At 44.2% G+C, this 16,697-nt stretch overlaps 1 protein-coding gene across 1 annotated transcript; it reads left to right on the top strand.

Moving 5' to 3' along the window:
- The first annotated feature begins 3,683 nt into the window (after positions 1-3,683).
- CFAP100 (cilia and flagella associated protein 100) lies at positions 3,684-16,175 on the top strand. Its single transcript, XM_068408337.1, is given in 15 exon segments — positions 3,684-3,750; positions 4,005-4,021; positions 4,136-4,214; positions 4,582-4,688; positions 6,083-6,275; positions 6,910-6,977; positions 7,646-7,809; positions 8,446-8,526; positions 9,146-9,568; positions 11,098-11,146; positions 11,722-11,873; positions 12,699-12,834; positions 13,307-13,500; positions 15,040-15,076; positions 16,062-16,175. Coding segments are annotated over 15 exon segments (1,881 nt in total).
- Positions 16,176-16,697: the final 522 nt, after the last annotated feature.

Raw genomic sequence — 16,697 nt, forward strand, 5'->3', positions numbered from 1 at the left:
CTGCCATTCTTATCATGCAAACTGCCTTTCTTAGCTGTGCACTGAGGAAACACTGTCTGGACATTTAATAAGCCCCAAAAACGTGGTGTCCTGAAGCAACATTAGACAACCCAGAGATCCCTAACGAGCTGCAGCATGGGTCGGCTCCACAGCCTATGACACCAGGCAGATTCTCCCATGATGTTGCACATGCTATTTATTCCATTCATTAACGAAGTTACTGGTGGCCAAGAATAGACCCCAGATGTCCTTCTGGCCTTAAAAACTTCTTTGTCCTCAAGGAAATGCAAAGCCTAAGTGACTTATGGCATGTGTGGGACACGAACAATGAACCAAAGCTATGAAGAGCTTGCACATTTCCAAGAATTTGCAAAATACAGCTCTGCTTTTAAATGATCTCTGTTCCGGTTAGGGGAAATAAGTGTTTAGCAAGGATAGCACAGAACAGAGCAATGGATATATAAATGTGTCATTCATTGATATAGAGATGATGCCAGACAGAGCCACAGCTAGCCAAATGTCTTAGTTTTCTGTTATTCATTTCTGTGATGTTACCACTGTGGCAAATTCACAATTCTGTAATAAAATGGTATTTCTGAACAAAGACCTTTTGATATTATGCCTTTAGAAAAATGTATTTTAAGTACAATTTACTCCTGAATTATTTTTTTGGTAATGGAAATTATTCTATAGTCTCATTTTTTATACATACTCCCCAATACATTTGGGAAATTTCCCAAAACATACTAAAGATAGCACTATGGTTTTCTGCATCACTGCTAAAAATCAAAGCATTCATGTGCAGAATAAAGAGAAATTTCTTTCTGTATAAGCATTTTCCTTCTGTTGCCTGAATCCAGTCTCTTGATAATGAGCAATTACAGAAAAGAACTATCACAATCAAATGGGAGTTTGCACTTACAGAAATTCATGCTATTTATTGTATGAGTTATTCAGATGGAGAAAGCTGTTTTGAAACCTATCGCTAAATGAAAGAAACTGTTATATCAGAAAACTGGAATTGTATTAATAGAGAGTCTAAAGAGTCTAGAGAAGAACACAATCTATTTGGAACTGACTTGGTCTTCTCAGAAACAGGGAAGATTAAATATGGGGATTTAAGGATCTTTTCCTCCATTAAAATGTATTACTTTTTTCAACTGATATTTTATCAAATCATCTTTAGAATTATATATTTTGGAAGGTGATATTTGGGTTCCTATAGCACTATTGACTTGGGGAACCTCCAGTAAATGATGGTTCATTCACCCAAACCACACATAGTGTCCAAACTGTGACCGTTCAGACTTTACAAACAGAAAGACCAAGGCAGAGGCTATGAAATGACAAATTAGTGTCATTTCCCCAGTCAGAGGCTCCAGCTCCCATTTCCTCAACCCACCGCTTTGCTTACAGAGATGGGGTTAAATACCCAATTCCCGGGCCATGTGGACTGAAATAATGAGTAAACCCAGCAAGCCAGGGAGACCTTTTACACCACAGAAGTTTTCTTCCTTTTCCATCTCGATGTTTGGTTTGAACTTCAGAGAGCTGCCTGCTCAGGAGAACTCCCGATGCTCCTACATTGCAGCCAGGCAGATGATCTTGTGATGCCTCCCGTGGCAGACGGGCTCTGGGAGGACCCACCTGGCTCAGCCCTGCTCCATCAGGGTAGGGACACTTGTCCCGGCCGCAGGGGACCCGGCCTAACGCCAGAAGGGAGGGCTGCATCCCTCCCACGCCTGCGTTGCTCTGCAACAGGAGCGCAGGTTTCCATGGCGCTGCAAACAAGGGACCGGCGGGCGGGAGCCCAGAGCTGGGCCCAGCTGCACCGCCGCCACGTCCACATCCACGTCCCTGTCTGACCACGGCATCCCCGCAGAGAGGAGCCCAGAGGAGCTCTCCTTTGGGTGAGAAACCAAAAAATAAAGGGGTGCGGGCAATCGTAGCAATTTCTTTTCTGTTTTCGACATCAGATACAGTGTCACTCAGACAAGTAGGGGTGCTGGCATGTGTCACAGGGAAATCACACACAATAACCACCTCCCTTTCCGTGGGCGACGGGGGGGTATGTAGTGGGAAATGGGACACATCTGTCCCTGGAATAGTTGCTCTGTAGCTCAAAACTTGGAGTGGTTTCCCAGTGAGCAGAACGAGCCTTCTCTGCAAGCGCTGGTATCATTTAAATCACTTGAGTGTATAAAACATACACTCTTCCACTGCTCTGGGAACATGATGGATGGATTTTATTGTGTTATTTTTTAGAACTGTTAGCATGTTTACTTTGGCATATTTTTTTTCTGCGCAGCAGCTTGATGCTAGGGAAAAGCACTGAATAAATGTTTCAGTAAATTAAAACCATGAATGCCTTATCTATTGATTCACATACTACTGGCCATTGGTATGTAGCTACTGAAACATAAAAATGTCAGAGGCAGTGAAATATATGCCAAATGATTCTAGCAACAAAGCAATTTTTTATTTGCATTATTGAGCTTAATAATTATAATTAGCACAACTAGCGCTTCTGTAGCTTTTGGCATTATTTCTAAAGTGATGTATAAACAACCTGTTAAAAGAAAACAACCACCTCAAACAAAAAAATACCCTGAAAAAATGAATATTTATAAGTTAGTCTTAGAAGCAGATTCCTGTACTTTGCTAAAATTATATTATAAAGCACTTTTTATTTCAGAGGGTTGCACTGATAATTATTTTCCATATGCCTGTATCCTCTGTCTAGTCTTGTTTTTCAGTCCCATTCCCTGTAGCAGGAATTTAAATCAACCATATGAACAAGAAGATTTTTATGAGAAGGGCTTTAGATGACAGAAGCCAAGGCGTGCACTAAGAGGGCTGAACATCCAGCTCTTTGCTGCAACTGCTCTGCATATTTCACAAAGTGTATTCAGCTGAACACTGCAGGTGTTTAACTGCCTTCCTACCCCTGCCCTGATGGGGTTTTCTCCAAAACTCACATCATCAGCAGGGGTTATGTTATTCCAGGACGTAGATGACGGACTCCTAGAGGAAAATAACCCATGAAGTTACGCAAAGTTCAGAGAGACATGAAATCAAAGCAACCAGTCAAGGAGGCTTATGGAAAGGTACTTCAATAACTGAAAAGGAGAGAGAAAACATTTGGGATGTATTCAAACAGCCTAAATTCTGCCTCAGCCTCTGTGTCTCATCAACAGTGAAAGTTCAACACCTCCAAAGAATAAGATACTAATTGGGCAGCTGCAGAAACACAGCCAATAGGAAACACAAAGCACCAAAGATGTACATGGAAATTAGGACAGACGAGTTTAGCTCAAAATACATAAAAACTGGAGGCTGTTCAGAGCAAAAAATGATGCTCTAAAATAGCCTTAAAACTAGTGCAAGCGGAAGAGGATATTTTCTGCTGTGTCTTATACCAGTGCAGACCAGGAATAATCCCAGCAGCAGAATCACATCAATTGAACTAGTACCTCATTGGGCCCAGCTCACTGCCTTTGTTGATTAAAGGATAACTTTAACAATGGCCTATCTGTTCTGTGTAAGGGAGTTTGTTACAATTATGCCTTTTCCCCTAGGACCCATAGCAAAGACTACAAAAAGAAATTGGATTCAGAGGATCAAAAACCTAATCTTCAACAGTTTACCAGCCTAAAATTAAACACGACAGAGTTCCCTACGACATGTCTGTGCTGTCCAGCAATCATTCAGCCTTATCGCAAGAAACCCACAGTGCTGAAGCAATTACTGGTAAGAGCTTTAGGGAGCAAAAATGAAAAAGTATATGTGTGGGTCAGAATTGGAGATGTGGGTGGAACAAGAGGCAAGCGACTTCAGTTGCTTGCCATCTCCGAATTGTTTTGTCTTTGCTTTCCCATCCGTGTGTGTGTAAGGAGGACTGTGCTTTACACAGCTTTCACATAAGCCAGGGATGAACATCTCCTTTTTGGGGTCAAAACACAAATATCTTCCAGTTTACTGAAGCTTTTTGTTAATTCCTACAGACACAAAAGACTCGGTGGTTAAGATCCAGAAAGCCCCTAGGGCCACCACTGCTGTAAAACCTACTGCATCACTTACTGGCAGGTCCCAACTGATTAATTTGTTTATGGTTTTCCTTGGGCCAGGGTCAAAGACGCCATCTCCACATACAGAGTCAACATCTAAAAGTCTCTCTTCCAAACCTGGAATGGAAACCCAGCTTGTGCTGTCAGGTAAGGTCATGATGCTCCCACAGCTTTTCATTGTTACGTCAAAGGAGAGGCCTGTATTCAGACTCTTCTGCCCACGAACAGATGAGATGGGTAAAATAGCTCCAGACTTACAAAAATCCCTGGCTGAAATCCCGAGTTGATCAGCAGATATGGTCAAGTGACATAAACAATACAGAGGTCTCAGTTGTATCACTGGCTTCTTATAAACCCTATCCAGCTCCCTGCTCTTGATTCAGCATTGTTAGACAACTGCAACTGTGAGCACAGCTGCCCACCCTTCAGGCGTGATGCAGCAGATCAGAGTCCCTTTGCACTGGGTTCTGATATTCTACCTCGCATCCTCTTTATCCTCATCCGTTTTTTGCAGAAAGCCCAAAAGAGGATGAAGAAAACCCAATGAAAAATCCATTTACAATTCCTCAAGATATCAATATTTTCTCCATAAGGGAGAAGGAAAGAAAAAAGGCTCAGGCGGTATGTATACATGCATCAGGCCAATGTATGTACAAGCACATATATGTACACTAGGGCAGGCAACCAACCAATCTAATAACAAAATTTAGTGCTTGAGAGAAATAATAGCTGCCAAATTCAGCTGAGATTCCCCCAGATCAGCTTCAAGTCCACTGAAGTCCATGATGAGAGATTAATTTTATCAAGGGCAGATCTGAGCACAGGCTTGCTGGTTGCTAGTGCAAAATCTGGATATTGTCACTTTGTTTACTTACTTCAAGATAGATTTACCTGTTCCTGGAGAAGATACCTGCCAGTGCTGTTAGCATTAATTTCTACATAAAGTTTTCACGCAAGATCTCTTGCCTTCCACTTCAACAGGCCTGGCTTTCTGCTTGGGAAGCTGTTTTCCAATGTTTGATGTGACTTTCTTCTGATCTGCCAAGGAAATGAATGCCTAGGAAGAAAGAAAACATGTGTTTCATGCCATAGGTTTCTCTCCATAAGATAGGGAATTGCAACCCACCAGATCAGAGAGTTGGGTCTCAGGAATGCCTCTTTCTTTCTTATTTCTGCAGTAGACTTTCCTTAGGACATGCAATCCAAAGAAGGTTGTCGTACCTCTGAGAGGTCTGATTGTTGCACGTGGTTGCAGAAGCCAGGCAGTAGCGTGGAAGCAAGAGGTCTTTGTTTCTAAATCACAAAGGAAAGGCTCCAAACGTATTTAAGCAAGCCTCCTCACCTCACATTGATGACTGATACAGTCTGGTTTCTCCTTGAGTTTGAAGATCACCATAGAAGTATGGGGAAGGGCTTAGGAAGATGTGCACTAAGCATGTCTGCTGAGTGACGTCCCCAGCCTAACCCATGCCCAAACTGTGCAGACAGCAATGAATGAATTACATTTCCGCCCATGTGAAATCACTGAGTGTGAACAACCTTTTACCCTCCAGAAAGCTCTGGAGTGAATTTGAATAGAACCTCTCAATTTGAATTGTCAGGTTTACATGTCTTTGCGAAAGTTGGACCTAGTCAGTATTGAGTGTGGGCTGTCCTATTATTCCCTTTTACTAGGGGACTTGAAGGATGAATCTCTGAAAATTTCCGTTCTCTCACAGGAATAATCCAGGAAGGAAAAATGAGGACACTGAGTAGGTACAAACTGGCACAGCTGGTGGCTGGATGCAGAATACAAATCAACAAACTAATGAGAACAAATGCTAAGAAATGAAGTGTTTCAGTTGCCTCAAGAGAGAATATCATTTAGATTAGTCAGATAAACCAGGCAAACATGCATCAGCAGGGTATCAGTAGCCTGCAAATTTCTAGACTGTGAATAACCATTCATGTCTTTAAAAGCCACAGCAAACAAAGCACATAATCAAACTGTCCACATAACTGACTCCTCCCCATAGGAACATGAAAGGATGAAGACCATGAAAATCCATGAGAAAATGACTTTCTCCACTAAAATAAAAGCAAAGCAAAACAGGTTCAGGAAAGCTGTGCAAAAGGAGGAAGAAGAGGAGGTCAGAAAACAGACAACAGATGAAGAGAGACTGAAGACTCTTTGGAACATTCTTTCATGGAAGACAGGCATTAAAAAAGGTAGGGAACAGTTATTATCTTTGTAGGGGTGCTGCTCAGCTGGGTGACAGCCTAAAGTGAAAATCAAAGAGGGGATGGGAGTAGTAGTTAGTGCTAGCTGCCTTTGGTGAGCTCTCGCACACACAGTAGTTATACATTGCATCTTGCCAGCCTCTGCGTGGCTGGGCCACCTCCATCTCATACATTTACCTATGGAGCATGTGTCACCCCCACTGCAGCAGCCTGGGTTCCACCATCCCCTGTGGCCTTCACAGTAGCTGGGAGCTCTCAGAATCAGCTGGGAGTCAGCTGAGAGTTTGCAGGACCTTGTGTCATGAAGACATTTCTACTAAGCTGAACTCAAGTTGGATTTTAGTGGATGTGGGCCTAAATGTTCTGCATCTGAGATGAGGAGTAGCTTTGCCATTAATGTCTAGAGGACATTGATGTTTGTAAGGACAAGATTCTCCCCTCCATTCTACTCCATGAAAGTCCACATGAAACTGATCCTAAGCAAGGTCAAAACTATAATAAAATAATCAGTATTGCTGGCTCCAACACCAACCACATCCATGCTCATGGCAGCCAACATATTCACTGTTTTGCCTTGGCCATATTTCCCCCTCTGGTCTAATCAACTATATCCTCATTTCAGATTACCCATTAGAAAACGGCACCTTTCGTGACTACGTAAATAACGAGAGAGAGATATTTTTACTTGAGGTACTTGGCTTTAAGAATGTTATTTTCTGTTCATTTAATTATTCTTCCCTGCATTGCTTTGTTTTGCTCCCCCCACCCCCCGCCCCGCCCCGATCCATTGCCTAGAGATCACACCAAGAAGGCACTCATCAGATCTCATGAACTGATTGTCCAAGTCTTGTGTTACAGACACTCATAGTCTATAGCCCAGCACTCCCCAGCCAAGAAAGAAATGAATATAGGTCATTTGCACTATCCAGTAGCAGCCATGCAACTATTTCACTTGAGAGACATGCAGATATACTAACCTTTTGGCTCCTGCTGTTCCATACATAAATTACAGCTGGGAGCCATTCTGAACTTAAAATAAGAGAGCCATGCTGGAATGTCCCTATTATTCATCTCTATTATTGTGCTGTAACACAATTGAATCAATCTTTGTCAGCCAGCAGTTAACAGGATTTCTGGATTCTATCTTTAGTTTCACTGATTATTTGCTATGTTACTTCTGAAACACCTCCTGGCCTCTATGTACCTAGTTTGCACTAAGACACATACCTTGGTTTGAAATCCTTACCCTCTCTGCCAACAACTACAAGGCAATAAGCTAATCGACAACAAAGCTAAACCAATACACCTTTAAAACCAACCAACCAATGTGACTGTGTTGCCTTTTGGGTTCATTTCAGTATGCAATGGCAATAAAGCGAGATGAGATTCAAAGGATGGAGAATACAGCAAAGAATGAGGAAAGAAAACTGGAAGAGGCTGAATACTACCTGAAGAAGGATGCTGCTATGTTTGATGAGTTACTGGAGGAGAACCGTAAAAAATCTATTCAAGCCCTGAAAATGTAATGGAAGTTGAGGGAACCATCTGAGTGCTCTTTTGTGCTGGACACAGGGTCTTTTTCTTGAGCTCTCTGAAGGATTTTGGCTAGCATCCATCCTCAAATGCTCTGTGTCTGAGTTTTCCCAGAGTTACAGTCCTGGTGGCACTTTCTCCCCACACATTCAATGAAGTAAAGGAAGGAGACCAATAGCTGGGGAATCCCCTCATTGCAAAAGCCCTTGATTTGGCTGCAGCAAGGAACCTGCTGTTGACCCCATCACTTCTGTTCTTCTCACAATCACCTTACAAGAGGGAGATGCTTCTGCCCAATCTCTCGCAGCAGGAACAATTCCCTAAGTGAAGCAAGTTGAGCGCTTTGGCCCATTACAGGTATTCACAAGGGCAGAGCAGCAATCGATGCTCAGGAGTAGCCAAATTAGGGATGCCCTAACCTGGAAGTGTCACTGGGATCCCATACTCTCTTTGCCAAGGCAAGCAGGGCCTTCAGGTAGGAGCCAAGCATCAACCAGAGTGCATCTATAAGAGAGATTTCTAGCATATCCCCCACATCTTTTTTCTCTGTTTTATATGCACCTCAATTCACTACCCACTTACTGGTAAATTGTTTTATGTCTTATGTTTATGCATTCTTCCCTAGTGCCGAAAAAGAAACTGCAGCAAAGACAAAGAAAATAAGAGAGATCCAGGCACTCACTTCCCAAATAGAGAACCTCCAAAGGTAACAGCTGCATGCTATTCCTGCCTGGCCTTTAACAGCCCCTACAGCGCTATATCCTCACAGCCCTCGGGGAAAAAGGGAATCGGGGAAAAAGATTTCTGAACATGTTCAATTTTAAGAGTCAAAACGTTTCAGCTTTTGTTTTCCAGATGCTGGCTTTGTTTCTAAAACATCTCAACTAGTTTTTTGATTATATTTTTAAAAAGTATAAATATTCCAAAACTAAAATTAAATGCCTGGTCTCAGATTAAAAACCAAACAAAACTAAGTAATGCACTGTAATGGTGACCTGAGGAAAGAAAAAAAAAAAAAAGAATTATAATTCCCATTATGAGTTGAGCTGGCAAGATTTCTCATTCATTTTCAAGTAAAAATTTCCAAATTAGCAAGTCCAGTGCCATAGCAAGGGTCTGGCCACAGAGATATGACCAGAGAGCTTCCACATGAGGAACCACAGAGAGCACATAGGCCAGGTTCCTGTTTGTCTTTGCTTGTCCGTGAAGACACATGCCCTCTTGTCCCTTCTCTGGGTGAAGCTGAATATCAAGAGTTAGAAAGAGCCAATTCAAACAGGGCTTCCCTCCCTTCTAACCAGCTTTGTCCACTTCTCTTACCCCAGTGATATATCCAGATTCAAGAACACTCTGGAGGAGTACAGGATGTACAGGGACCTCCTCTATCAACTATCTCCAAAGGAGTGGCAGGAGGAACATGGGAAAAAGCCTGCAAAGGAAAAGTATTTGAAAGCAGCATCCAAAGCTTATGAAGGAAGTGCCTCACCTTCCGCCACCACAGAGCAGGGTGAGTGTCAGTGAAGAGCTGCCCACTCCTCACTGGGACAGCCCCATGCTCTAAGTGTACATCTCTTCTTCTCTACAGGCCAGGGTCTGACAGCCAGGACAAACACTCCCAGTTCCTATAGCAGCAGTTATACAGATGTGCCAAGTTCCCTGCTGTCTTCAGAAGGTTTGGATTTCAGCTCATTACATGAGATCAGGCCACAGTTCAAAAGCATCCTGAAGCCTCTATCAACAAGAAAACTGTAAGTACAAGACAATGCAAACAACAGACAAGTACTGTAGAGAGCACTCACCTGACTGGGAGTCAGTGTAGAGGAAACCTACTCCTCACCTTCACTGTGAGCATATCAAGATGTCTTACTGGAACAAATCCAAATACTAGGAGAAAGCCATCAGGTGTGCAAGTCAGTACCTATATACCTACTCCAACAGAGCCCATCCTCAAAACCTCTGCTAAGAGCTTGCCCAAAGAGTTTGGGCTTTGACCCCAGGAGGAATCATAGACTTTGGGCATTTGTCCTGGAGGAGAGCTTCTCTGTGGCCTATTTGTGGACGAGTTACTGGTTCACTCTGTTGGTCACAGCTGCTGTGCAAATAGCTGCCTGTTGTTTTGCCATTAATGAAGGTCCAAGGTCACTGTAGACCCACATTGCATTGACTGTCTACTTTCAGTAAGAGCCTTCAGACAGTGCATGCTGCGGTGCAGGCAGAGTAACACTGCTGTAACATAGGCAGGGCCAGCAAGAAGAGGGAGGGCAGGTGGGAGTATGAGATAAGTATGGCCAGCTCTGGCTTCTTGAATCAAAGAAAGAAATTGCCTGGAAAAGCAAAGCGTGAGTGGCTGGTGAGTCTCCCAAGGCCAAAAACATGCATATCTAGAGTTTGAACTAAGTCATTGCTTGCAGGGCCATTTCCTCTGCCTCCACTCAGAGCACTGCAGGTGCAAGGTCCTCCCAAGCAGGGCTACCATGTGCCACCCTTGTGAAGGCACTGCAATTACTGGGCTGCTGCCACATGGCAGGAACGATGCAGACGCAAGTGGGACTGACATTAAGATGGTGCAAATGGAGTTTTTTCACCCGTCCATGGCACAGGGTGACAGCTGCAAGTGAAGGTGATGAGCAGACTGCTCCCAACATCAGTCAGGCACCTCTTGCCTTGCTCTTCCAGCTCTCATGCTGGCTTGTCCCTGGGGCCGAGCAGGGAAGAAAGAGGCCATACTGCTGATTAATAGCAGTAGGCTGTGCAAAGGAAGATGCACTCAACAACCTTCTCCCAGGGCAGGTAAAAACTGCGGACTCCTATGGTGGCTACACCATGTTGTTTAGGAGCAGTACTACATCCCACACGGAACACAAGGTTTTCTCTACACTTGTTGTGCTGGTGCCTGAGCCTTTTTAACAAGGCTCTTGCCTCTGTCTTCTCATTGCCCAAGAGCCCAGCCTCCCATTGAGTTTAAAGCGTTTGGATCAACACCCTCAGTTCAGGCTCATGCATCATGTCCTGACCCTCCTGGCCAGCAGAGCCTGGGGCAGCTCAAAAGGCGGCTTGCTTGTGGACAGATGTAGCAGCCACGCTGCATGTTTGTGTGACCCCTAGCTCCTACTGACCCCCAAATAGCCCACAGCCACAGGGGGCCAAAAGTGTGAATGTGCAAAGGACTATTCAGGAACAAACAGCAGCAGCAAACAACAGTGTTCATAATTCACTAACAAGGTCTTCTTTGAGCTATCATTTCTCTAAGGGCCTGATGCACAAAATGCTTTTTCAGAAGTTCACTGGAGGATGCAGAAAGTGAAACCTGCTCAGATGAAAATGAGGTCAGAAGTCTTGTGTTGAAATATTTACACTTTCTGTTTGTCCTGTGTCATTTATTGATGCTACTAATTTCTCTCACCTCCTAACCATTCATTATGGTATTGAGGAGTTACTGTAGCCACTAATTATAAATGTATATTTATACATTCATAAATGTTCATGATTTAGCAACACGCATTATAAATACCTTAGCTTAACTTTCCTCCTCCACTTTCCAAAAACCTACCATCATCTCAAAGCTTGCCATCCCCCAATGAGATATGACATCATATAATGGGAGATTTTGAAATTAGTGAAGTTATTGTTTTATGTCTGAAATGGAAATTTTCCCACTCACAGATGTTTGCACCATTTTTTACTCCCCAAAATACAACTTGTTTTGGCGTTGAGCTACTAAGGCAGAGTCAAGCCACACACAGCAGAAAGGTGGCTGAAAGTTATACATGGGCAGCCATGGACATCTCTACATGGGAGAGCATTTGAACAACCAGGGCTGGTGCAGACCAACATCCATGTAGCTCAATGGAAAAGAAACTAGAGGAGGACAAAAATTTATCACATGTGTTTTCCACTCCAGGAGCCTGAGTTGTATTTTACTGATCCCCAACAACTGCTGTCTATTTTCACGGAGTTGGAGGAAGAGAACTCGTCCTTCATCCAGAATTCCCAGGAGATCGAGAAAAGTTTGGACAAGGTCCAACACACTTTCATCACCACACATGAAAGCATGTAAGTGTGACCCTGCGAGTGGTGGGAAGAGGCTCCTGTGCCTCAGCTTTCAAACATTACTGACCCCCTCTTCCCCCCACTAGCACCTCGCCATCAGACTGCATGCTGCAGACCACATGTAATGCTGTTCACACAGCACACAACAACGAGTCTCTTTCTCATACCTGAGAGCCCAGCTGCAGCCCATCCAACCCACCACCTTGTAAGCTCCTAGGAAAGTGTCCCCTCTATGTAATTTAGGAGATAGGACTTGAGCTTGGGACTAGGTCGTTAGTCCTCAAGGCACAGGCTGGGGAACCGATGCATTTAGCATCCTGGAGTGGACATAAGCCAGTAGTATTCTGTAATTCTCATAAAGAAAGATCAAAGGAAGAAATAAGGCATATCCTGGAGTGATCCAGATCAGCACCTATTCCAACTCAGTGGAAACCCTTCCTAGAGGAAGCCAGCAGGGAACCCAAGTGTAATTGCAATGTAGTATTTCAATGACAGGTAGACACGCGTATTCCCATTTAAAGTGCAGCTCATCCCCTTGTGAAAGTTTGTAAATGGAATCTGCTTCCCCCATTGACTTATTAAAAAAATCTTGAACGTTTAGCTATGCCACTTCTCCCTCCCTCACACCAGCACAGTAGCTGTTACTCCAGAAAAATCACAAGTTCCCTCTGCTCTCAGAGCTGGGGGTGCAAGTTCCCCAGCCATGGCATGAAGTGTTACCTCCATCTGCCGGCAGCAGGAGGGACGGCCCAGGCTGGAAAGCAGCAGAGGAGTCATGTTTTTCAGAGATGCCCTTTTCAAAATAACCTCCTTTCTCTTCTGGCCTAGGGAGAAGAAGTTAGTAGAGCTGCAACAGCAGACAGTCACCCTCAAATCCTCCGTTGCCAAGGAAGAAGAGAGAGTAGCAGATCTGAATCTCAAAGCTCTCTCCTTTCCCTCTGGGGAACACAAATCTGATGACCAGGTACATCCCGAGATGAAGGCAAGGGGAGTTAGCATGCCAGAGTCCCTCTCCACCAGCCATATCCGTCCTGGGAAAAAAGCAGACATCGGGTTGCCCTGCGGAGGGATCCGCGCTGTTTCTCAGCAATGGAGCTATAGTAAGGGCACGTTTGGGGCACTGCTGAGGCAGCAAACTGGGGCAAATGTGTCTACTCCATGCAGCTGCTACGAGCTGAGAGTAGGGCTCGCAGAGGCAACTGGGCAGCTGCAACCTGTCCCGGGTCACAGCAAAGCTGGGAAGATGAGACCAACAGCAGAATGGCTCAATACAGCCATCTGTCCTAGACACGGGTGCTGAGCAAACCAGGAAACAAGCTATTGAGTCTTGTTGAGGGAATTCAAGCGGACCCATTTCCCTTGCTTTTGAAGGGATGATGTGGTTCTACTGGGCAGAACCCAGATGTGCCTCTCACCGTATTTCCTCTCATCTCCAGGACAAAATGCTCACAAGCCTGAACAAGAAGGTGACGGAAGTCTATTGCCACTGCACTGGAGAAAATGAGACAAACCTGCAGACACTGCAGATGCTAGCGGTGATAGAAAAACGGCTCAATGATTTACTGGACAACCTGGAGCGAATCCCACCAGCAGAGACAGAAAAGGCTGAGAAAGCCATAAAAAAGGAACAGTGGATAAGGTGAGACAAGACCCTCTTCTGGAGATGGGGCCTCTGTTTTTAAATGTTGACAGTCAAAAGCAAAGCCACTGAAAGGGCCAAATTTGTCAGATCAACCCAAGACACTGTAACAGCAATCTGAAAGCCCATGTCACCAATACATCCCATTTTACTTCTGTAATGGGTTCACATTCATAGCACTTGCATCTCCCAATTGGCGAGTAGCAGCCCACAGCTACATTAGAAAAGACCTGGAAGTGTCATTAAAAAAATGCAAAATCTGGAAGAAAAAAAATACAAACCCAAAACCCAACAAATCTCCTGAGCAGAGTCAATGATGAGAATCATCATTTTAAGAAGACAATTTGCAGTAACAATATTTAAACTAATTAAATAGAAAATTACTCCTCCATAGTTGTTTAACACACTTGAAGCCTGACGCTCCCTGTTATTTTGTCAGACTTCAATAGGTACATAAGAGCACTCTTCAGCAATGCCAGCTTTCAAATGTTTCTTCTACAAAACTCTGAAGTTTACCTTGTGTTATTAAATTAAATAGTAGCCAATTAAGACAATAAATTTAGGTTCTGAGATGAGACACATTCCTTTTGGCTCAGTCACACACATGAAATTTCCCCTCACAAACAGCAAAGATGCAACCGGACCACTGATTCTATCTGGCCATCTCGAGGTGAATCAGATCCAGCAGTGAAAAAAAAAAATAGTGGGGGGATTTAAAGCCAGAACAGTGATATTTCCCTCCTACTTACTCTCTTTCTCTGCATCTTTCTTCACCTTTGTAGCAGAAAGGGTGTGATGCTTCTTCCTGATGTTCTGTGAGTGGTTTTGCTCTTAACTTACAAAAGAAATAAGACACACATTTATTCTGCTCTGGGGGTGGAGGAGAATAATTCAAGAAGGAATCTGAAGCCCCCCCCCCAAAAACAAAACCAACCAACCAAAACCTTCCAAGAGCTTTTACAAATTTCCTGAAGATCACAAGGTTAAGAATTAATTTCCTCTCCACTGCAGCACTCAATAGCTTGAGTCCATTTCTGTTCCAGTGCTGCATTTCCACAGGGCATCAGAGCCAGTTAACAGTATCAGCCTCCACTGTCCCCATTTATCCCCATGGATGTCAAACGCTCCTACTCACATCTGTACATTACAGACTTGGTTGCACCGGTGCGCACTTAAGACACAATAAGTGTCGTTAACCCACAAAGCTGGTGAGCATCCTGGTCAACTGCAGAGCCTAAGTCAGCTGCTGAAGGTGGTACAGAACGTGTCTGTAACAGAACCATCTGACATCTCCATTTGCAAAGCTTGATGTGCTTTTTCCCCCCCTCACTCCAGAAAGAGTAGGATCAACTGCACCAAGTGTCCCCCTTTTACCACCTTCACAGCAACAAACTCCAGCATCAGCTATACCCAAACCCCTGTGCTCTGGTGGTCTTACGCTTTTAGGCAAGCTGTGCATCAAGAGCGTATTTGGTGTAACTGCACTCCGCATTTAACCCTCTCTTTATTTGCTCTCTTCAAAAGGCTCAGAGAGGAAAAGCTCAGAGAACAGGTGGAAAGATTGCAGGTAACTACTAAAAAAAAAAAAAAAAAAAAAGGTAAGTGCAGAAATCCATAGGAATACTGTGCCTCAACAGCCCACTTCAGAGAAGCTGGGGGTACCTGAACATCAAGCGTATAAGGGTAGAGTGTTACCAGGGGCTTCCATAGGTGGGTGGGGATGGCAACCACACTCAGGTGTAGCCCAATTGACAGGACTGATGCAACCTAAGCAACTCCTGGGAAGTCAGTTATGCTGCCAGTTATTCCAGCTCAGTGTCCTTCCATTGTCCTTCTCCTATCCTTCTGTCTTGACTGCACAGTGCCCTCCACTACTTGCCAATTTTCTCATTAAGCTTGTTTCAACTTGTGAATATGGCAGTATTAAAAAAAAGCATGAAAATCAGCAAATGAGGAACCGGGCAGCAGCAAGCCCCTAGATCATCTCAGCCATACCATCAAACCATACCTTTCTTGGCATGTTCCACATTACGTCAATCTGAGCTTTGGAGGCACAGTGAGGAGCTTCAGGCCATGGCTCCTGCTGCACGTTTCACAGGTCAACACGATGGTGAGGACATCCCAGCTCTCAGTCACACACCAAGCCGGTGACAGCACAAGTGATTGAGAACAGGCACCATGAGTCCCTGTCCCTTTACCCAAGATAAAGTAAGAGGGTTCTGCAGGCTCCCGCAGATATTTCTTCAGACTTACAACTTCCCATCCTCTTGAGATCATTCAAATAAGGCTCTAGAGTCAGAGAAGTTACAGTGCAATAGTACTTTGTAGAAGCTGAAGCACTAGCTCATGCATCGCCTTTAGGTGCTTGACGCTCATTTTCTAATAGAAAAAAAACACAATAGACACATTGGAACCTGCCTAGAAAACAGACAGCAAGGGGCCATGGTCCCTCGCAGCGGGAGAGCCTGGCAGCATGAAGCAGGTTTAGCTGAGTGGTTCAGGCACACTACTCCAACGCAGCACTGATGCACGGGCCTCTTCTTCCTCTGCAGCGCCGTGGGAAGCTGGCGTCTCATTACAACCCACCTGCCAGGACAGAGGAGAAAAAGCACAGTCAAGAACAAATGGATAAGGAGAAGGAAGAACAACTCTATTATTTCACTTGACAGCACAGCCTTAACCACAGCATGGAGGGCTGATACCACTCCAGAAAGAGTTTTTCGTAGATCTATAGTCTGTTAAGCCATTCACTCAGTTGATGAACTTCACAGTCCCATAAAATTCCCTACCTTCTCTGATTCCTCCCTGCTCCCCGCCCCCGATCTTCTGCCTATGAAAATAAATTAAAATTTTCTCTCATTTTGCTTCTCAGGCTCTTTCTGGAAACAATGCTTTTGTCATTCAACTTTGACACAAATAGCACTATTCCTACAAACCTGACTACTGAGATTTATCGCAGTCCTGGGTAACAATCTTAGCTATGGCACGACTAAGCCAGGCACCTGACAGACATTTATTATAATCACAAATCTGTTAAGGACTATAAAAAACAGAGGCTATGCTTTAACCCAAAGGATGGGTTTCATTATAGACTCCACCCCAGTACTGCGGAGACAACGCAAGCGAAGGAAAAAGACAAGCTCTGCAGAAATCAAGCTGCTACCAAGTAGCCTTACGTCAGATGCATC

This window comes from Nyctibius grandis, chromosome 10 (assembly GCF_013368605.1).
Source record: "Nyctibius grandis isolate bNycGra1 chromosome 10, bNycGra1.pri, whole genome shotgun sequence".
Lineage (NCBI taxonomy): Eukaryota > Metazoa > Chordata > Aves > Nyctibiiformes > Nyctibiidae > Nyctibius > Nyctibius grandis.